At 42.4% G+C, this 22,469-nt stretch overlaps 1 protein-coding gene across 9 annotated transcripts in view; it reads right to left on the bottom strand.

Moving 5' to 3' along the window:
• The window catches only part of TTC13 (tetratricopeptide repeat domain 13), a 98,164-nt gene that overhangs the window by 43,328 nt on the left and 32,367 nt on the right, over positions 1-22,469 (bottom strand). For 8 of the 9 annotated variants that reach the window (XR_012158142.1, XM_073338030.1, XM_073338027.1 and 5 more), the window contains 4 exons: positions 20,732-20,824; positions 8,544-8,660; positions 6,773-6,883; positions 4,603-4,685 (listed from right to left, as the gene is read on the bottom strand). Coding sequence is in view for 8 of the 9 variants with exons in the window: in XM_073338030.1 (XP_073194131.1) it covers positions 4,603-4,685; positions 6,773-6,883; positions 8,544-8,660; positions 20,732-20,824 (404 nt within the window). In the remaining variant the exon portion in view is untranslated. The remainder of the gene's footprint in view (positions 1-4,602; positions 4,686-6,772; positions 6,884-8,543; positions 8,661-20,731; positions 20,825-22,469) is intronic. The other variant, XM_073338029.1, reaches the window with a different exon arrangement.

The raw sequence follows: 22,469 nt of genomic DNA, 5'->3' as shown, positions 1-22,469 counted from the left end.
ACTCCCTGCTCTGAGCTCCCCTGCCGCAGCCCTCGGGGACAGGGAGGGGGTGGAGTTGGGATGGGGATTTCAGGGAAGGGATGGGAAGAGGTGGGGCAGGGATGGGGCCTCACGGAAGGGATGGAGTAGGGGCGGGGCAGCGGGGGCAGGGGGTCAGTGGTGCAGCCCTTGGGCCAATGTACTAGTCCTCATGTGGCCCTCGTGGTCATTTGAGTTTGAGACCCCTGCACTAGACCCTGGATTCACACAATTTTGTGGGCATTAACCACTGACTGACTATGAAACTTCATGCATTTCCTGAACAGTACTTTCTCAGAAAAAACAAGAATGAAAGCCTCCTACAATGAGCACCCTTGAACAAGATACAATTGAAGCAGTCCAGCTGATATCCCTCCCCCTCAAAAAAAAGCTATTTATAAGGATGGTTCAGAAGTGTAGGTAAATTTTGTGTCTTTCAGAAGCTGCCAATTGAAAAAACATGTGCCAATTTTCAGTTAGTGGCCAAACTGATCATTATGTTTAGAATTATTTAATTTCAGAAGTAGATACAGCCAACAGAACATGATATAGTTTTAAAAATAAAATTAATATCCTTTTGATAAAACTGGCATGTAAAACCAAAGATTCTGAATTACATTTACAGTATCCAATTTTAATATACTAAATGAGTTCCAATCAACCACGCACATTTAAGATAGCAGCACTAAAAATAAAGAATCAAAGCACATGCAATTACCAAGCAGAAGAACTAGTTTATGTTTTTTAAGCTGGTTCATTAACTGATTAATGTTCATATTCAAAAGCCTTTTCAAAAGCAGATGATCTGAAAAAAGATACGGTCTATTTCAACCACAAGTTATTGAACTTGATGCAGGAATTACTGGGTGATATTTTAAGATTTGTGTTATGTAGGCAGTCAGATTAGATCATCACAATGAACCCCTTCTGTCCTTAAAAATATTCTATACATTTATGATCTAATCTTTAGCTTAAAAGGTGATCTGCAAATACTGTTTGAAAAATGTTGGCAAATAAAGCTTTGTTTTCCAAGTGACTTGAGAGACACATTTGGCGTGTTTTTAAAATTTGCTAAACTTTAAATTAGCAGACCTGAATAAGAAATGAAACAACTCTGCCGCATACCCATGACTGCCAGCTCCCGTCACTTACATATCCCAACATCCATTTTGCTAACAGTTGCCAAACCCCCCATTGACGGAGCCTGCCTATATTAGAAAAGAAAGCAATATTTGTGCTGAAAAACCTCCTCAAGAATAAAGAGGTTACTTTTCAAAAAGTTAATATTGTGTATCTTAATGGATTCAGATTTACACACACACTACTGGGGAAAATAAAACAGGACTTGCCTTACAGGCAGGCTCTAGCACTCAGGCATGGTGGGTATGATGTTACCAGGAAAGTGCATGATTAGATGTGCACCAAGGCACTGGTGATTGCATTGGGTCTGTGCTTGGCAAGAAAGACAAAAGTATGAACTTAATGTGCTGAAATACCACCCTACCTTGTCCATTTTGAGACATCCACGACATAACCTTAATAGGCTATTTTTTTAAAATATGCTATTATAAGGTTGCTTGTGCAATTGTTAATTCTGCCTCCTTGTGCATACAGTCTTGAATTACATGATAATCATACTTTTTTCCCTGCAGCACCTCTGCCTTATTTATTCAGTGGACAGGATGAATGGTGCTCAGGGAATGAAGCAAGAGTGCACAATGAAGGAGGCTTTTTTCTGTAGGATCCTTGCCACATTTGTTGCAGAAGTTGGAAGATGTGTAATGAATGAGGCAGGGACGGTAGGAAGAGAAAGAAGCATCTCATGGTGAAGACAGCTGAAGGCCATCCTGGAGAACAGGATTCTATCCCTACTCTGCCACAGAATTCCAACGTGACTCTGAAGAAATCACATACACCAAGCTTTTCACAGGTGGTCACTAATTGTGTGTTCCTCATTTTCTGGGTTCCCAACTTGAGGCCCTGGGGTCTGATTTGTACCTGTGCTAAGCATTAATAAATGTAAATTAAGTCAATGGGACCTGTGTTATGAACATTTAAAAGGGCTATGAAATGTTAAATATTCCAGTGTCACCAACTCTTGCAATTTCTTCACACGTAACACAATTTTGGCTGGGGGTTGAACCAGCCTCACAATGATGCAAGAAGCTCCATCCCTCTCCTGAATTTCAACCCTGCCTAGTGCAAGGGCCCCCACATCCTCTTATTGGCTACCTACCTCCTGGGAAACAGCTATAGGAGAACGCAGATCTCTCTCTGCTCCGCTCACACAAGTAGAGAGAAGGGAGAAGGAGCAGTCTACACCTTTCTCACAGAAGGGCACACACAGACCAGCAGTGCAAGGGCTCTGCTTCCTCCTCCCTGTGGTGAAAGATGGATCAATCTTCCCTCTGCTCCTCCTCCTTCCCCTCTCTATCCCTACAACACAAGGACTGGGAAGGGAGAGAGCCCCAGGACCTGCCCCCACTCCAGGCATAGAAGAATCATGAACCTGCAGGAGCAGTAGATGTAGGAGATGGGAGAAGACGGAACTGATGCGAGGGCTGAGAGGGTTGGATAATGAATTGCTGGGCTGGGAGGGATGGGGGGTGGACAGATGGAGGGACAGTTAAATTAGAATTTTGGGATTAGGGAGATGGTGCAGAGCTTCCAGCATCAGGGACACAGTAAAAGCTCCTGCAGTGGTGGCCAAAATCACCTTCCTCAAATCAGGGAAAGCTGGCAATGCTAACTGTCACACCCACACATTGGGCAGTGAGTTCAAAAATGACAGATCAAACTCACAACATAATCTTTTAAAAAATAATCTCATGATTTTGGGGGGTTTGACTCATGATTTTTGGGGTTGGTAACTGTGAATTCTCTGAAAAAGTCAGGCCCTAGGATCCTTAAACTGGGCACCCAAACATACGAGACATTTGACAATTTTTGCTTCCATTCTCCATGTATAGAACAGGAATAAAAATCCCCACTTCTTCCTTCAAAGGGATGTTGTGAAGATCAGTGAATTCACATCTGTGAAGCATCCATACTACAGTGATGAGTGTCACAGAAAACCCTTGAAGAACTAATAATTGCATACTCAGTGCAAGGTTTAGATGCTGTGGTAAATAAGGCATAGGCAAATAACAGACTGAATTATAAGGATAAAAACTTGTGAATAGGTACACAGTCAACAAGCACAGTCCATCCTGTGCACAAAATGAGGCAGGGGTCCTGTAGAAAAAAATAGTAGGTGATCATGTTATTCAAGACTATATTATAATACATATTGCCAGGGGGCCAAATTTAGATTACAGGCAACAATTTATATTGCAGCAGCACCAATCACATAATGTAGGTGTTTTCCAAACATAATAGTCCAAAATATGAAAGAAAAAACTGACGAAGTACAGAGAGCTGTGGGGAAGAGAAGGAATACAGTATACAGGCATAGTAGTCAGGGTGATGACTGGTTTATGTATTATTCATTTTTTAAAATATATAACCTATCCACAACTGCTTTTCTTCCTAGTTATTATCTGTAGATCACCTTTTTAAAGACACACAAATTCAAAGCCTTAATAAACAAAGTCAAGTTCTCTTCTTGTCATTTCAATATCATTATTAAAAGCAAAACTAAAGAGTGACCCATTACCTAACTCCTGAATAAGAGTGCAATTTAAATACATTAGGTTTTTCAAAAAGAATTTATTTTGCCGATACTTAAAGCAAAAAACAACAGGTTGGTTTTTAAAAATAATTACTTCCCAGTTTTAGTGTAAATATTTAGATTGCAAATACTTAAGGGCAGAGACCCTGTGTTTATATTAATTAATATAGCATCTATCACACTTGTGGCACTATATAATTAAGTCAAAACTTAAACATGCAAAAACCACTCATTGCTGTCTAAATATTATTTCAGAAACTATCTAGCAAGTTCTTATTATGAGAGTAAGATAGTAAACTGTGGTTCATAATGTTTACCCCCCTTTCATACAATATCACTTGAGGATATGTTTCAACTATGGTACTGATAGAACCCAAAGATCAGGTAAATGAGGGCCTAAGGCGTATGTGTACATGGCAATTGGAAGTGTGATTGCAGCTTGGGTAGATATACTCGTGTCAGCTTTAATCTAGCTAGCAAGGGCTAAAATAGCAGTGAAGACATGGAAGCATGGACTACGCAAACCCTCCTGGGTACATGCTTGCATTGCTAGCTCATTCAGGGGCCCCAACACCACATCTTCACTGCTATTTTTAGCTGTGCTCACTAGATTAAAGCTAGCATGGGTATACCTACCCAAGCTGCAATCAAATCTCTGACTGCAGTGTAGATATACCTTAAGAGACCTGTTCACTTTGGATTTATATTAAAACCTCTTGGCCTTTGTATTATTTATATTGAGCTCAACCCTGAAGTCCATGCTACTGATAACAATCAACAATAACACATCAAAATATAGAGAAACAAATCTATGATTAAAGACTATTGTGTTATTTTTATTGATATGTAGTGTTGAAAGTGTGCTAGAGGCTTTAAGCCTGTGCTATTAAAAAGCTATTTCTGAACGTGCTTACCTATAGGCCTGTCCCAGACTCTTATATGCATCTATGAAATCAGCTTTCTGCTTCAGGGCTTCTTTGAATGATTCAATAGCTTCCTACATAAAACAAAAGTAGACATCATAATTAGCTGTCATTAATTATCCCTGTCTAAAGTTAAATTCTATAACTTTGAATTTAAAGTACAGTAATTCAATAATTACTAACGATTTTGTGCTGTTACGTAAGACCTGTGGAAAGTTTGACCAAGGCATTATACATTACAAAATCCAAAAATGTACAAGTAAAATATTATAGTAGTTTGTGCTACAAATCACAAAACTAAGAAAGCTATAATCCTTTTTATGGCTATACTAAGCTATGAAGTAAGTGACTCTCCCAATACCACATGGAGCGAGGGACAGAACTCTTCTCCTGAGATTCAGTCCAATGCCTTAACTACAAAGCCATCCTTCCTTTCTCCAGATCCCCCCTCCCCACATCATTTACAACACCCCTTTTAACTTTTACAGGCAGACTCACTTCACAGCCCTGCCCCTCTTATTGTTCTGATGTATTCTGCCCTACGTTCAAGTGGTTACAGATTCCGGCTCAAAGCCCTACAGAGGGAATTAATGCCTAGTCTACACTTAAACCAGTCTGCCAGGATAGATATACCAGTATATTGCACTCATGGAGATGCAACTTATACTGGCAAAAGAGTTCTACCGCTGGTATAGCTTAAACTAATTGCCCAAATGAAATAAGCTACACTGGCAAAATAATCTTTTTTGCTGATCTACAGTAGGGTTTTTGTTGGCACAGCCATGTCAGTTGGAGTTCAAATTACTTTATATGGTCCAGACTTCATTAACCTAAACCTCAGACTCATAGCTCATTAACTAGGACTCAAATTAATTCTCTTGATACTTCTTAGTTTAATGCTTTACTAAATGACAAACAGCACAGGCAGGACTTTAGTCAGTAGAAGAACTTAAGGCCCACTAAGCCCTGAGGCAAGGGTGGGATTTAAACAAATGAATATAAGTGTTCTGAATTAGAGAACAGGTAAACGACAGAACCAGCAAATTACAGTATTTCAATTCTAGTTTGAGTGTGTTAAGAATTCAGTTACTGCACTAATTACAATCATGCATCCACTCCAGGATCTATCTCATCAAGTCTCAAATTAATCAGGGTGCGTTTAGATCACAATTTGGATAGAAGTGCACCAATGGTAACCCAGTGTGCCGGTGATTCAGTAGGTAGCACGTTTCTCTCATGTCAGCACTACACTGGGGATCTAGTTCACTACCAAGGGCCCCCGTGCTACTTTAAGATAAGATTTACAATAGACAGCCTGACCACTTAAGGTCCTTAACCTTCTCTTTCCTGATTTTTGATTGAAAGTTCAGGAATGGAAAAAGTATAGGGGAAAACAAGCAGCAGCCGGGAGATGGACTAGGAAGGGAGGAACCCTGAGAAAAAAGCACCAGCAGCTCCCCCCCACTCCAGTAAGTTAGGAACAGATCCAGTATTGTTAACCTCAACCACTCAAAAAATCTGAGTCAGACCTCCAAAATCATGTGATTTTTAGAAAATCCATTTTGTGTGAAGGGGAGTTATTTGCCTTCTGTTTCGAGTCTTTGGAGGCACATGGCTTTTCCCTTCCATAATGTATGCATGAGAGTTTCAAGTTTGACATACATGAAATGCACATGTAAAAATCCGCACTGGCTACCTGGAGAGGATCCCTCCTTACCCTCTCCTAATCCATGAGGTAAGGAAGCTACCACTGTTTTCCTCTCCAGCCCCCTTCCTTGCCAATATTCCTAGGCATTCTTTTTCATTTGATAGAAAGAAATTTTGAACTTAACTGGACACATTTTCAGTGTCAGCCCCTGGGTGGCAAGCACTTTTGAAAATCTGTCCCTATTTGACATCATATATTCCATCATTCACATGCGTTCCAGTGAGAGTATCTGATATCTACATGTCACTATGATGCATCAGATATATTTTCAGTGAACCAAGAAGTGCCACTGGATTTAACAGAGCCTAAAAAGGTTTGGTATGATGATTTATCTCAGGCATGAGAAAAAACAAGGACACCTACAGAATTTCTACAATAGCTAGAATATTTTATAGAAGTAACTTTAATATTAAAGGCATTGTTCTGTAAGTGGATATTTAAAAACAAATTTACCTTCAGAAGTCCTCTATGGAAAAAGGTTAAGCCTTTGTATAGAATAGCTACAGGCTGGTTTTTGTTCAGTTCCAAGGAGCGCTGAAAGTCTTCATGAGCTGTTGCATAGTCCTGTTGGACAAAAACAGCTTTCAGAGGACACAGAAATTGCTAGATCTAGCTGATAAAGAGGAATACAGACAAACCCTCTTATGGTTACATGTATGCATTTTACTCCAACGGAGTGATCTGGAGTTCTAGGTTTATACTAAGATGCTGACTCAATCTCAACAGCGCTGACATAAAATGCCTCTTCTTTAGAAGGAACAAGGAAAGCAAACATCCTTAAGAAGGAAAACAGAAGGCATTCAGCTCCAGCATCATATAAAGCAGCAGAGATAGCCAAATGTCAGTCAGAATGGCAAACTAAAGGGAATGTACAGCACAATTTATTTCCATCTTTCCTCTCATAGCAACTGTTGCAAGAAAAAAATTGGATTAATTGAATGGAGAAATGGGTTGAAAATAGGCTGAGTGAAGTCAACTGAATAAATTGATTTCACATCATCCCCTTGGGATATCAGCTATTCAATGTGCATACCATTTCTGAGGTAACAATATCTAAACTAACCTGAAGCCGTGTCCTTAAAAATTGCAAAATAATAATAATATAGTAAAAGCTGTTTCATTCGGCATGCTGGGGGAAGGGGGTGGGGGGAGAGGGAGTGCTGGTAAGTGAAAAATGCTGCTTAACTAAGAGGGAGGGGGCTCAGGGCAGAGGTTTGGGGTGTGAGAAGGGGTGCAGGATGCCAGATCCAGGATGCCGGATCCAGGGCGCACTCACCTCGGGCGGCTCCCCGCAAGCAACAACCTATCCCGGCTGTTCCTAGGCGGAGGCGCAGGAGGCGACTCTGCACACTGCCCCGACTCCACCCCGAGCGCTAGCTCCGCAGCTTCCATTGGCTGGGAACCGCAGTCAATGGGAGCTGCGGGGACGGTGCCTGTGGGCAGAAGCAGCGTGCAGAGCTGCTCATCATGCCTCTGCCTAGGAGCAGCCACGACTTGTGGGGAACCACCCAAGATGAGTGCCCTCTGGATCTGTCACCCCGCACCACCTCCTGCACCCCAGCCTCCAGCCCCCACGAGCCCATGCCCCCTCCTGCACCCAAATTCCCTCCCAGAGCCCGTGCGCCACACCTCCTCCCATGCCCCAACCCCCAGCTGGCCCTGCACCAACTGCACTATAACCAGAATTTCAATAAAGATCAGAAATGCTAATTTATAGAGCTTTCTGGCTGGAGAAGTGCCGGATAAAACAGCTTTTACTGTAATAATTATTTTCATCGCAAGAAGATAGGATTTCAGCATTTTGCAAGGATAAGAGATTGTTTTATATTGCTGGTCTGGGGTGTGTGTACACACACACAGAGCAGTAGTTCTGTATATTTTTCCTTTTTAAAAATGAGTATCCAACCATAATCCCCATTGGCAATTATGGTATTCACTACCAAAGCAAGTTTCTCTGCGCACCCCCACAGACCCCAGAAGGCACAAAAGTAGTTATGAGATTATAGATTGTCTGCATTAATTTTTATACAATGTATCTCCACTTTGCTCCTCTCCACTAAGTTATTCATGAAAACAAAATACTTTAAGGCCTCCTTGGATCACAATTCTCTAAAAAGGCAAGTAAACTGCTGGTCAATCACAACTATTTGAAGATCAGTTTTCAATGGGGAGGGGAGAAATCCTTATTCTTTCATGAAAGTAGCATCTAATGGCAAAAACTAACCTCAGATATGAAGTAAAGAGTACCTCTGTGCCTGTAAAGTCGTGCCGATGGCTGCAGCTGAATAGCTTTGGTGAGATCAGCCAGTGCCTCACTAATTCGGCCCAGGGGGGACAATATCTATAAATCCAAAGTAAGCAATTAACCTAGAAAGAGTACCCTGAGTTGTCCTAGTGCATGCTGAGCAATCTTAAAACTGTTTTATCTTGCAACATGCTTTCGCTTTCATGCCTGTACAATTAATCTTGTTCTCAAGTATACATGTAGTTTAATTTGTGCATTTACTAGAGCTAGTCAGAAAACAGAATTTTCATCCCACTGAAAATTCTGACATTTTGACATTTGTTTTTCCTCCTGATTCAGGACAAAGTCAAAATCTCAAAATACTTCAAAGAACAAAATATTTGGAAATATACTTTCGTTTTGATAACGTCAATACAATATCCTACAACGTCAGAACAAAATGAGTTGAAATAGTCTATTCTAATTTTAATTCACTTTAAAACTTCTGTCAAAATAGTTGAAGTTGACACAATCAACTTTCTGATTTCAAACAAAATGGTATTTTCCAACAGAAAAAACTGTTCCATCGAAATTTTTTTGACCAGCTCTAGAATATACACCCCTAGATACAAATTAAGAGAGTATTGCAGAACCACCATACCTAAAATAGCATGAAAAACTGTGAATCAGAACTTTTTATTAGAAAAAGTCATATACACATTATGTCGTATTTTGACAGATGTTCATTTTCTTGATATTTGGACTGCAAAAAGAACTGAAAGTTTCTTACTCATCATTTCCTTTCTGCTAGTATTGTCTCCCACAAACTTGGATGTCTGGGCAGCTACCCTTCCTTCTGCAGCTCACTGATGCAAATCAAAGTCTTGGAGTTATGAGCTCTGGGTCATTCCCCCTTTGATTCCACTTACTATCAGATGAGTTATTCCAAAGCCATAAAAGCTTGTATAAACAGTATTAGTAAAAACAGTCCCAGAGGTAACTAGACCAACTATGTACAGTGAACCATAAAACGTTCACATGGTAAAAATCCCATGCCAGCATCTGATTTTTTGTCTTATAAAAACCATTTGGGGTGGGTAGAATTGTGGGAGCCTCTACCTGCAGAAAGGAAACCGTCGGTAAGAAATTTTCAGTTCTGCAGTCCAGCATTTCCCACAAGTCTGGATGTCTGGGAAGTAGCAAGAGGTGAAGAGATGTAGGGAGGGTTGTAGAAAAGGTCAGAAAGAAGAGAGGGGAGGAAAAAAGGTATCCCTCCCCATTTAAAAGATTTATATCTGGGCTACTGCCTCCAGCACCTTCCTGCCAAATGGAGCTTCTGCAGATGACAGGAAGGCCACCTTATAGTGCTTGGTAAAGGTAGCAGCCGTTGACCAGGTGGCTGCCTTGCCAATTGCTTGTGTGGGTGCATTTGCTCTTTCTGCCTATGAGTTAGCCAGGGATAGCTGAGAGCATGCCCTGAACCCTTCTAGGATCAGACTCTGGTGCCTTGTATGCCTCCATAATGCACAGACTAATCCATCTAGCAATGGAGGCTTGGAAGCTCTGGGTCCTTTGCATTTTGGATGGAAAGACATGAATAGGGCATCCAACCTTCTCAAGGATTCTGTATGTTTGAAGTAGATTTTCAGGCTCTTCTGACATCAAAGGTGCACTCCCTCTTCTCGGTAGGATATTGTGACCTCAGATAGAATGAGGGAAGAACCTCCTCTTGGGAAGCATGGAATAAACTATTCCAGAATTCTGAGCACCACTGTGTCCTCGTGGAACAAGCAGTAAGGCTCCTGCATAGATAAGGCCACCAGCTCAGACACTCATGTGGCAAACATTATGGCTATCAGAAAGCAGGTTATGATAGACAAATGGAATGCTACAATCCATCGGTGATCTTCCTGATAACACCATCTTGGCCACTATAGATGTAGAAGCACTCTACACCAACATTCCACACAAAGATGGACTACAAGCCGTCAAGAACACTATCCCCGATAATGTCACGGCTAACCTGGTGGCTGAACTTTGTGACTTTGTCCTTACCCATAACTATTTTACATTTGGGGACAATAGATTCATAGATATTTAGGCCAGAAGGGACCATTTTGATCATCTAGTCTGACCTCCTGCACAATGCAGGCCACAGAATTTCACCCACCACTCCTAAAAAAGACCTCACACCTATATCTGTGCTATTGAAGTCCTCAAATTGTAGTTTGAAGACCTCAAGGAGCAGAGAATCCTCCAGCAAGTGACCCGTGCCCCATGCTACAGAGGAAGGCGAAAAACCTCCAGGACCTTCCAATCTGCCCTGGAGGAAAATTCCTTCCCGACCCCAAATTTGGCGATCAGCTAAACCCTGAGCATATGGGCAAGATTCATCAGCCAGATACTACAGAAAATTCTTTCCCGGGTAACTTGGATCTTACCCCATCTAAAAACCCATCACAGGCCATTGGGCCTATTTACCATGAATATTTAATTACCAAAACCATGTTATCCCATCATACCATCTCCTCCATAAACTTATCGAGTTTAATCTTAAAGCAAGATAGATCTTTTGCCCCCACTACTTCCCTCGGAAGGCTATTCCAAAACTTCACTCCTCTGATGGTTAGAAACCTTCGTCTAATTTCTAATCTAAATTTCCTAGTGGCCAGTTTATATCCATTTGTTCTTGTGTCCACATTGGTACTGAGTTTAAATAATTCCTCTCCCTCTCTGGTATTTATCCCTCTGATACATTTATAGAGAGCAATCATATCTCCCCTCAACCTTCTTTTAGTTAGGCTAAACAAGCCAAGCTCCCTGAGTCTCCTTTCATAAGACAAGTTTTCCATTCCTCGGATCATCCTAGTAGCCCTTCTCTGTACCTGTTCCAGTTTGAATTCATCCTTCTTAAACATGGGAGACCAGAACTGCACACAGTATTCCAGGTGAGGTCTCACCAGTGCCTTATATAACGGTACTAAAACCTCCTTATCCCTACTGGAAATACCTCTCCTGATGCATCCCAAGACGACATTAGCTTTTTTCACAGCCATATCACATTGGCAGCTCATAGTCATCCTATGATCAACCAATACTCCAAGGTCCTTTTCCTCCTCCGTTACTTCTAGTTGATGCGTCCCTAGCTTATAACTAAAATTCTTGTTATTAATCCCTAAATGCATGACCTTACACTTCTCACTATTAAATTTCATCCTATTCCTATTACTCCAGTTTACAAGGTCATCCAGATCCTCCTGTAGGGTATCCCTGTCCTTCTCTAAATTAGCAATACCTCCCAGCTTTGTATCATCTGCAAACTTTATTAGCACACTCCCACTTTTTGTGCCCAGGTCAGTAATAAAAAGATTAAATAAGATTGGTCCCAAAACTGATCCTTGAGGAACTCCACTGGTAACCTCCCTCCAACTTGACAGTTCACCTTTCAGTAGGACCCGTTGTAGTCTCCCCTTTAACCAATTCCCTATCCACCTTTCAATTTTCCTATTGATGCCCATCTTATCCAATTTAACTAATAATTCCCCATGTGGCACAGTATCAAACGCCTTACTAAAATCTAAGTAAATTAGATCCACTGCGTTTCCTTTATCTAAAAAATCTGTTACTCTCTCAAAGAAGGAGATCAGGTTGGTTTGGCACGATCTACCTTTTGTAAAACCATGTTGTATTTTGTCCCATTTACCATTGACTTCAATGTCCTTAACTACCTTCTCCTTCAAAATTTTTTCCAAGACCTTGCATACTACAGATGTCAAACTAACAGGCCTATAATTACTTGGATCACTTTTTTCCCCTTTCTTAAAAATAGGAACTATGTTAGCAATTCTCCAATCATACGGTACAACCCCTGAGTTTACAGATTCATTAAAAATTCTAATGGGCTTGCAATTTCTTGTGCCAATTCTTTTAATATTCTTGGATGAAGATTATCTGGGCCCCCCGATTTAGTCCCATTAAGCTGTTTGAGTTTCGCTTCTACCTCAGATATGGTGATGTCTACCTCCATATCCTCATTCCCATTTATCATGCTACCATTATCCCTAAGATCCTCTTTAGTCTTATTAAAGACTGAGGCAAAGTATTTGTTTAGATATTGGGCCATGCCTAGATTATCCTTGACCTCCACTCCATCCTCAGTTTTTAGCGGTCCCACTTCTTCTTTCTTTGTTTTCTTCCTATTTATATGACTATAGAACCTTTTACTATTGGTTTTAATTCCCTTTGCAAGGTCCAACTCTACTTGACTTTTAGCCTGTCTCACTTTATCCCTACATATTCTGACCTCAATAAGGTAGCTTTCCTTACTGATCCCTCCCTTCTTCCACTCCCTATATGCTTTCTGCTTTTTCTTAATTACCTCTCTAAGATGCTTGCTCATCCAGCTTGGTCTACAACTCCTGCCTATGAATTTTTTCCCCTTTCTTGGGATGCAGGCTTCCGATAGCTTCTGCAGCTTTAATTTAAAATAATCCCAGGCCTCCTCTACCTTTAAACCCATAAATTCTTCAGTCCAATCCACTTCCCTAACTAATTTCCTTAATTTTTGAAAGTCAGCCCTTTTGAAATCAAAAACCCTAGTTACAGATTTATTTTTGTTAATCCTTCCATTCAGTTTGAACTGAATTAGCTCATGATCACTTGAGCCAAGATTATCCCCTACAACCATTTCCTCTATGAGGTCCTCATTACTCACCAAGACCAAATCTAAAATGGCATCCCCTCTAGTCGGTTCAGCAACTACTTGCTGAAGGAATCCATCAGCTATCGCATCTAGGAAAATCTGAGCCCTATTATTATTACTAGCACTCGTCCTCCAGTCTATATCTGGGAAGTTAAAGTCTCCCATGATCACACAGTTTCCATTAGTATTTACTTTATTAAAAACATTAAAAAGGGCTCTATCCATATCCAAATTAGATCCCGGCGGTCTATAGCACACCCCAAGCACTATCCCAGGGGAGGCTCTAATAGTTTTCTTCCCCAATTTAATTGTTGCCCAGACAGACTCAGTCATATCCATTTCATCGCTTCTTATTTCTTTACATTCTATCTCATCATTGATATACAGTGCTACTCCACCACCTTTACCTTTATTTCGGTCTTTCCTAAACAGCACATACCCTTCAATACCTGTAGCCCAGTCATGACTACTATTCCACCAGGTCTCTGTTATACCTATAATATCTGGTTTCACTTCCTGCACCAGTAACTCTAGTTCCTCCATTTTGTTACCTAGGCTCCTTGCATTAGTGTACAAACATCTTAATTTTTGCTGTTTGGCCTCACTCACATTCTGTACCCTATTAGGCACGGTTATTTTACTACCAGTATAACCTATTAGACTTGTATCTACACTGCCCTTCCTCCTACCTACAGCTGTATCCACTCTTACTTCATTTTCAATGTATACCTGTATACAATGTATACAATGTATACCTTCAGATCAGCAGCACTGCTATGAGTACCCGCATGGCCCCACAGTATGCCAACATTTTTATGGCTGATTTAGAACAACGCTTCCTCAGCTCTCGTCCCCTAACCCCCCTACTCTACTTGCGCTATATTGATGATATCTTCATCATCTGGACCCATGGAAAAGAAGCCCTTGAGGAATTCCACCATGATTTCAACAATTTCCATCCCACCATCAACCTCAGCCTGGTCCAGTCCACACAAGAGATCCACTTCCTGGACACTACAGTGCTAATAAACAATGGTCACATAAACACCGCCCTATACCGGAAACCTACTGACCGCTATTCCTACCTACATGCCTCCAGCTTTCACCCTGACCACACCACATGATCCATCGTCTACAGCCAAGCTCTGCAATACAACCGCATTTGCTCCAACCCCTCAGACAGAGACAAACACCTACAAGATCTCTATCAAGCATTCTTACAACTACAATACCCACCTGCGGCAGTGAAGAAACAGATTGATAGAGCCAGAAGAGTTCCCAGAAGTCACCTACTACAGGACAGGCCTAACAAAGAAAATAACAGAACGCCACTAGCCATCACCTTCAGCCCCCAACTAAAACCCCTCCAACACATTATTAAGGATCTACAACCTATCCTGAAGGATGACCCAACACTCTCACAAATCTTGGGAGACAGGCCAGTCCTTGCCTACAGACAGCCCCCCAACCTGAAACAAATACTCACCAACAACCACATACCACACAACAGAACCACTAACCCAGGAACCTATCCTTGCAACAAAGCCCGTTGCCAACTGTGCCCACATATCTATTCAGGGGACACCATCAAAGGGCCTAATAACATCAGCCACACTATCAGAGGCTCGTTCACCTGCACATCCACCAATGTGATATATGCCATCATGTGCCAGCAATGCCCCTCTGCCATGTACATTGGTCAAACTGGACAATCTCTACGTAAAAGAATAAACGGACACAAATCAGATGTCAAGAGTTATAACATTCATAAACCAGTCGGAGAACACTTCAATCTCTCTGGTCATGCAATTACAGACATGAAGGTCGCTATCTTACAACAAAAAAACTTCAAATTCCAGACTCCAGCGAGAAACTGCTGAATTGGAATTCATTTGCAAATTGGATACTATTAATTTAGGCTTAAATAGAGACTGGGAGTGGCTAAGTCATTATGCAAGATAGCCTATTTCCCCTTGTTTTTTTCTAAAACCCCCCCCCCCTCTCGACATTCTGGTTAAACTTGGATTTATGCTGGAAATGGCCCACCTTGATTATCATGCACATTGTAAGAAGAGTGGTCACTTTGGATGGGCTATTACCAGCAGGAGAGTGAGTTGGGGGGGGGGGGCGCGGAGGGTGAGAAAACCTGGATTTGTGCTGGAAATGGCCCAACTTGATGATCACTTTAGATAAGCTATTACCAGCAGGAGAGTGGGGTGGGAGAAGGTATTGTTTCATGGTCTCTGTGTATATATAATGTCTTCTGCAGTTTCCACAGTATGCATCCGATGTAGTGAGCTGTAGCTCACGAAAGCTCATGCTCAAATAAATTGGTTAGTCTCTAAGGTGCCACAAGTACTCCTTTTCTTTTTGCGAATACAGACTAACACGGCTGTTACTCTGAAACCTGAAATGGAATGCTGATGCTGGTGTTAGTAGTTCAAAGAGATGACTTGTCAGGGCTCTCAGCACAAGCAACAGGTTCTTGGAAAAAGCAGCCTGACCACTGACTTGGCTAATTAGATTACTTTAAGAAATCTGCCTACCTGTGGGTTCTCTACCAGGCCACAGGCTCCGTGCTACAAGCAAACTTTTAAATAGTCCCTTGGAGGAACCCCTTCTGTGTGGCAGACCCCTAAGGGATCCCACTCCTTCTTAGGAGTATGTCATGCAGCCTCAATTCCTGAGACTGAACCTCTGAGCTCCAGCACTCCTGTTTGACACCATGAACTCTGCCCATGGAGTCTCACTGAAAGACTCCTGGTCATAGACTTTTACACTCTTCAGGGATCAAAGCACCTCAGCAAGCATTTGCGGCAGGCTGTCTTTTCAAAACAGAGTAGGGTTTATTAGTCAACTGGAACACAGCACTGGGAAGTCCTTAGGTTAGCATACAGAAATAAAGGCTAAGACACAGTCCCCATTCAGGCCAAGCCAGCATTCCAGTGCCAAGCACACGTGGGGTCCATGCTGGCTCTTTACTTCGGTCTCTGTCAGTCCAAAGTGAGTGCTCTGTCTCACCCGCAAGGGTAAGCCTTATTTCAGCTACCTGACACCTTTCGGTTCTTTATCCTCAGGCAGAGACGTGCTGAATTCACATGCCCACCTGCTGGAGTTTCTTGATGTTGGGTGTCAATTGTTCAGTTATTAGGAATTCTGTTGTCCTTCCAGATTTGTCACTGACAGAGGCTGGTTTCAGTCAGGCCTTTAATGACCCATTCCTTCCACCAACTAGGTGACCCAACTACTTCATATCACTTGCAGCATTAACCCATTTATGCCCATTGGATAGCAATGCAAAGTAATGCAAAGCAATGCAACGGAAACTGAGGCATGTCCAGGCTTCATAAAAATATTACAGAAAATTCCCACTTTGTCGCACCAGCAAACCCGTGGATCCTGAAAACATCACACTACTAAGGACAAACACCTGACATGCATCGTGGATAGTTATCTGAAGACATCCACACAGTGTGCAGCAGCAGTCAAAAAAGCAAATGGGATGTTAAGAATAATTAAAAAGGGATAGAGAATAAGACGGAGAATATTTTATTGCCCTTATATAAATCCATGGTACGCCCACATATTGAACACTGAGTCCAGATGTGGTCCCCTCATCTCAAAAAAGATATACTGGCATTAGAAAAGGTCCAGAAAAGGGCAACTAAAAGGATTAGGGATTTGGAACGGGTCCCATATGAGGAGAGATTAAAGAGGCTAGGACTTTTCAGCTTGGAAAAGAGGAGACTAAAGGGTGGATATGATCAAGGTACATAAAATCATGAGTGGTGTGGAGAAAGTGAAAAAGGAAAAGTTATTTACTTGTTCCCATAATATAAGAACGAGGGACCACCAAATGAAATTAATGGGTAGCAGGTTTAAAACAAATAAAAGGAAGTTCTTCTTCACTCAGTGCACAGTCAACCTGTGGAACTCCTTGCCTGAGGAGCTTATGAAGGCTAGGACTATAACAGGGTTTAAAAGAGAACTGGATGAATCACTCTCAGGGATAGGAGAAGTGCTCCACCCACCGCATAATTTCCATTCTTTTACGTGTAGCACTGGACTCCTTGCTTCCCCTGGGTTGTTCACATACGTGATAATGAATTTAGGGTGTGGTTCCCCACTATACTGGATTGGAACCATCACAGTGCCAGCTTGATTGCTATTAATACTAAGTGGTTTACACTATGAGCCATTTCCTCCAGGCTTCAGATGCCTTGAGCTGTTTGCATCCCCAGGTGTGCTCCCCAGTCCTCCAGGCTGGGATTAGGTTGTGAGAACCAGAGAATCTGGAAGACATATGGGCATATCTTCATGGACATTGCCCTGGGCTGACCACCATTTTAAGATGATAAGCACCTGCATCAGGACTTTTGATGATACTTAATGTGTTTTGGGGAGTGGTCCCACACATTTAAGATGGAGCCTTGAAGGCACCTGATGTGTGATTGCACCCATGGAGTGACCCCTGTGCACAACAGTAGGAGGCCTAAAGTAGAAGGCCCAGTGCTACAGTAGGCCTCATGTGGCTCCAGAATAATGGAAGAAGGTCCTGAATCTTCTGGAACCTTTCTAGAGATAGATACCTTGATAGCAAAGATTTGCCCATGTCCACTCCTAAGTAAGGTATTTTTGGTGGATGGAATCAAGAGGCTTTTCTTGACAATGGTAACAAAGAAGCGTAGCTACAGGAGATTAAATGTCAAAGACTTGGCTGTGTGTGTTAATGACAGAGATGGAGCTCTGATCAAGATGTCATCCAGAATTCCAGGAAGGGATGTCATTGGATACCCTGTGACCTGAGTCTGGCTGATTACAAAGAAATTGATGGCAAAGACCCTGAGGGCCGAGGACAGGCCAAATGGGAACATCCTGTACTGATAATGGTTCCTGCCATAAGTAAACCTTAAAAATCTGATAGAAATATGGAAGCATGTATCCGCCAGGTCCACTGAAGTCAGAAAATTCCCCAAGACAGGGATGACACTATAGATGGCAGAGTCTCCATCCAAAACTTTGTTTTCTTCATCCACTTGTTGAGCTTTTTGAGGACAAGAATGGCTTAGATTCCCGTCATCATGTGCTTCTGAGGGAATACTCTCAATTGCTCCCATATTTAAAAGACAAGACATCTCATTCTGGATCAGATTACACTTTATAGGGTTGTGGGAGATGGGGGAATGGATGAATAATGGATGGGGGAGCCCGTTGCTTGAGGGAAAATCCTGGACTCACTATCTCCCTGACCCACCTGTCTGTTGGCAATGCAATCCACTCCTCCAGGAAACAGGAAATTCTGCCTACCCTCTAGCTTCAGCTCTGGGCAGAGGCTTACGTGGTCTTTGTCATAAAGAGGCTTTGGAAAGGGTGGTGTTCCTTCTGGGCTTTCCCCCGAAGCCTGGTCCCACAGCTCTCCTTTGAAGAACCTGCTCTGCCTTCACTGGTGTATCTGAGAGGATGAAGGCCAAAAGGATCCTCTCTGTCTGAAGGCCGGTCTGTACTTTCTCTGAAGGCAGTAAGTCGAACCAGAAAAGCCCAACTAGATTTTTCCACATTGGGTCCGCCACTACCCTGTGTAGCTTTTCCCTGAAAAGAATGGAGTCTTTAAACTTGGCAGAGCACAGAACATGCTTTGAGTGGGTATCCATCTTCCAGGGATGGAGCCGTAAGTGGTTGCTGGTTACTGAACTGGAATCCATGGCTCTGGCTGAGAACCTCATTGCACCCCTTGAGGCCTCACCTATGAATGCTGTTGACAGGGAAACTATTTAAAATAGAGCCAAGTCAGGGTGATCTCTACCCTTTATGGACCTGAGATTTTCCATCCAGGAGAGAGATGCCCTTGCAAAGCAGATAGCTGCTGGGGATGCCCTAAAGGTGGCTGAGGATCCTCAAAAGTCTTTGAGTGGCCTCCATCTTACTATCTGTGGAGCCCTTAGGGTAGAATTCCCCTTCTGAGGGGATAACCGTATCTCTTGCTCAGGACCTTACAGTGGTATCAACCTTCACTATCTCTGCAATAGGAGCTTTTGATTCCTGAATCTTATAAAACCTGAGGTCATCTTTGTCAGTGTGCTTGCCCATATTGGGCTTGTCCCATTCATCCCGAATCACTTCTTCAAAAGATTGTTCAGGAATCGAAACCTCACAAGAGGATTTTGAGGGTAGAAATGTAGTGTCTATTCATGTTGAATATGAACAGTGGAGACAACCTTTCAACGCCTGGCCTCAAATTTCTCAGGGGGAAAAAAAATATTTGCTGAGTTTTAACCTACTCCTGCTCGGATTCAGAATCTGACAATTCACTGTCCTCAGTGGAAAAGGGAGCGGTCTCTAGGGCCCATTGGGCTTATCCCCTAAATTGGCTGGCTGGGTCTTCCTCTCCCTGTTCTGCTCAGAGATTCCTCATCCATTTTTCCCAAGTTGGAGAGGCAACTGCTCTGGTGAGTAGGGGATACCACATGCCTTTCCAAGTCATAGCCCCAAGACCTAACTGAATTACGGACAGAAGACTGGGTACAGCCATCTGCCAAGCCCAGGAAGGCTGTCTCACAAATGGAGAACCGTTTAGATTTTGTTTGGTGCTTTTCAGGCTGCTCTGTCATGCCTGAGAGGTGCAGAGGAGGCAGCAGAAAGACACTGCAGCAGAGGAGCAGGGTGGGTTAAGTCGCAGACTGTAAACCGAACCAGGGAGAAGGAAAGGGAGAACATTGCTCGCCATCACCCAAAGTGCCAAAAAGCTCACTGAAGAAAATAGGCAGGAGAGACAGAACTACTGTCCACATGTTGCGGTGGAGGCAGAGAATCTGGCAGCAAGTGGGAGAACGGGAGAGCGGCCAGAGCACAAGGCACCAAGACTTTGTTCCACCTTCGATAACTGCAGAGAGGAGGGGAGCAGCCCAGACATCCAGAATTGTGGGAGATGATGGGCTGCAGAAATTGTGCACATTTTTGTAATTGACTACATAGAACATTATCTTCAGTTAAAAGTTACGGAATTCTTGATTAATCACATTTATGTTTCTGAGCACAAAAGTGCTATAGTAACACACAATTTGAATGTTGGATGGTTTAACTGGCAGCCTTAATGCAATATGATTGAACTTAGGATTTTTTTGTAGTACAATCACCATAACTGAAGAGGGTTTTTATGCACTATTTTGATTCATTACAATGAGTTACAAAGAAAAGTATGATTCTGCGTTATTCAATATATACAAAGCTAAACACTTGTTTATGTCAATTACCTGCCAATCTATTTGGCTTTAGTCACTAAACATTCTGTACAAGTTTTCACAAATACCATGAAATATGTACTTTTCTTGTAGCAAATACGTATACTTTAAAAGCATTTAAACAGGGAGATATATTTAGTGGAGAAAGCAAGAGTTTTAACCATTAAAAAGGTGAATTAAGCCAGAAGAAATACTTTTAAATATTTGAAAGAGTTGCAATTGAAAAGTCTGAGAAAGAAAAATCTCACCTCTGCTCGCTGTTCAAATACTTCAGGGCGATCTGGTTCCAGACTAATTACTCTGCTCAGCTCATATAGGGCAAGCTCAGCATTGTTTATGTCCTTAAAAAGATAAATTAAACTATATAAGCAGTCAGTGCATGTTTTCTTATTATACTAAGTGATCTTAGAGTTACACTAATAATTTTTAAGGACAAAGGTCAAAAAACAATCAATAAACAGTAACCTCCAGCCATCAAAGTACTTCACTGTCATTTCTAATAGGAACAAGATGCTTTATAGTGCAAGTATTAACTGAACAAGCTGTTTGTATACCAAAACTTAATTACTAAAAGGGACTCCTTTTATCCATATGCATCATCTGCAATATTTTGCAAACAGACTCCTCAGTGTTTCATATTCACCTACTGGGGTTGCACTGCAAATATTCCTTATACAATAAGCATTATGTTTTAGTGCTCAAAATCTCTCCACCAAGAATCGTGGTACTATGAAGTGTATTTTGTCAACTAATATAAAGTCATCGTCACTCTCCCTTATAATCAAAAAATATGAGGCTCTACAACAGAGGTGGGCAAACTACAGCCTGCGGGCCACATCCGGCCCGCGGGACCCTTCTACCCAGCCCCTGAGCTCCTGGCCTGGGAGGCTAGCCCCCGGCCCTTCCCCTGCTGTTCCCCCTTTCCCGCAACCTCAGCTCACTGCGCCACTGACGCAATGCTCTGGGCGGCGAGGTCTTGCTGGGCAGCACAGCTGCAAAGCCACGGCCTGACCAGGTGCTCTGTGCTGCGCCATGGCGTGGCTGGCTCCAGCCGGGCGGCACAGCTGCCTATCCTGGTGCTCTGAGCAGCATGGCTTTAGCGCCACCAGTCACCGGTGCTTCAGGTGCAAGGAGCAGTTGGGGTTGGATAGAGGGCAGGGGAGTTAGGGCTGGTGGTCAGGGGTGTGGATAGGGGTCGGGGCGGTCAGAGGGCGGGGAACAGGGGGGTGTCATAAATATAAAGGGAAGGGTAACCACTTTTCTGAATACAGTGCTGTAAAAATCCCTCCTGGCCAGAGGCAAAGTCCTTTTACCTGTAAAGGGTTAAGAAGCTCAGGTAACCTGGCTAGCACCTGACCCAAAATGACCAATGAGGGGACAAGATACTTTCAAATCCAGAGGGGTGGAAAGGCTTTTGTCTCTGTCTGTCTGTGTGATACCTTTGCTGGGAACAGATCAAGGATGCAAGCCCTCCAACTCCTGTAAAGTTAGTAAGTAATCTAGCTAGAAAATGCGCTAGGTTTTCTTTGTTTTGGCTTGTGAAATTTGCTGTGCTGGAGGAAACGTGTGGAGGAAATTCCAGTTTTTATGTCTTTTTGTAACTTAAGGTTTTGCCTGGAGGGATTCTCTATGTTTTGAATTTGGCGGCCTGTAAGATTATCTTCCATTCTGATCTTACAGAGGTATTCTCTTATCTTTTTTTGTTCTTCTAATAAAGTTCTGTTTAAGAATCTGATTGGGTTTTTTAGATCTTAAAAATCCAAGGCTGGTTTGTGCTCATCTTGTTTATTCTCAAACCTCCCCAGGAAAGGGGGTGTAAGGACTTGGGGGGATATTTTGCGGAAATAGGAACTCCAAGTGGTCCTTTCCCTGTTCTTTGCCTAAATCACTTGGTGGTGACGGCATACTGTTCAAGGACAAGGCAAAATTTGTACCTTGGGAAAGTTTTAACCTAAGGTGGTAAAAATAAACTTAGGGGATCTTTCA

This window comes from Lepidochelys kempii, chromosome 3 (assembly GCF_965140265.1).
Source record: "Lepidochelys kempii isolate rLepKem1 chromosome 3, rLepKem1.hap2, whole genome shotgun sequence".
NCBI classification, from domain to species: domain Eukaryota; kingdom Metazoa; phylum Chordata; order Testudines; family Cheloniidae; genus Lepidochelys; species Lepidochelys kempii.
The sequence above is the reverse complement of the archived record's forward strand: the minus strand, read 5'-3'. Positions and strand labels throughout refer to the sequence as shown.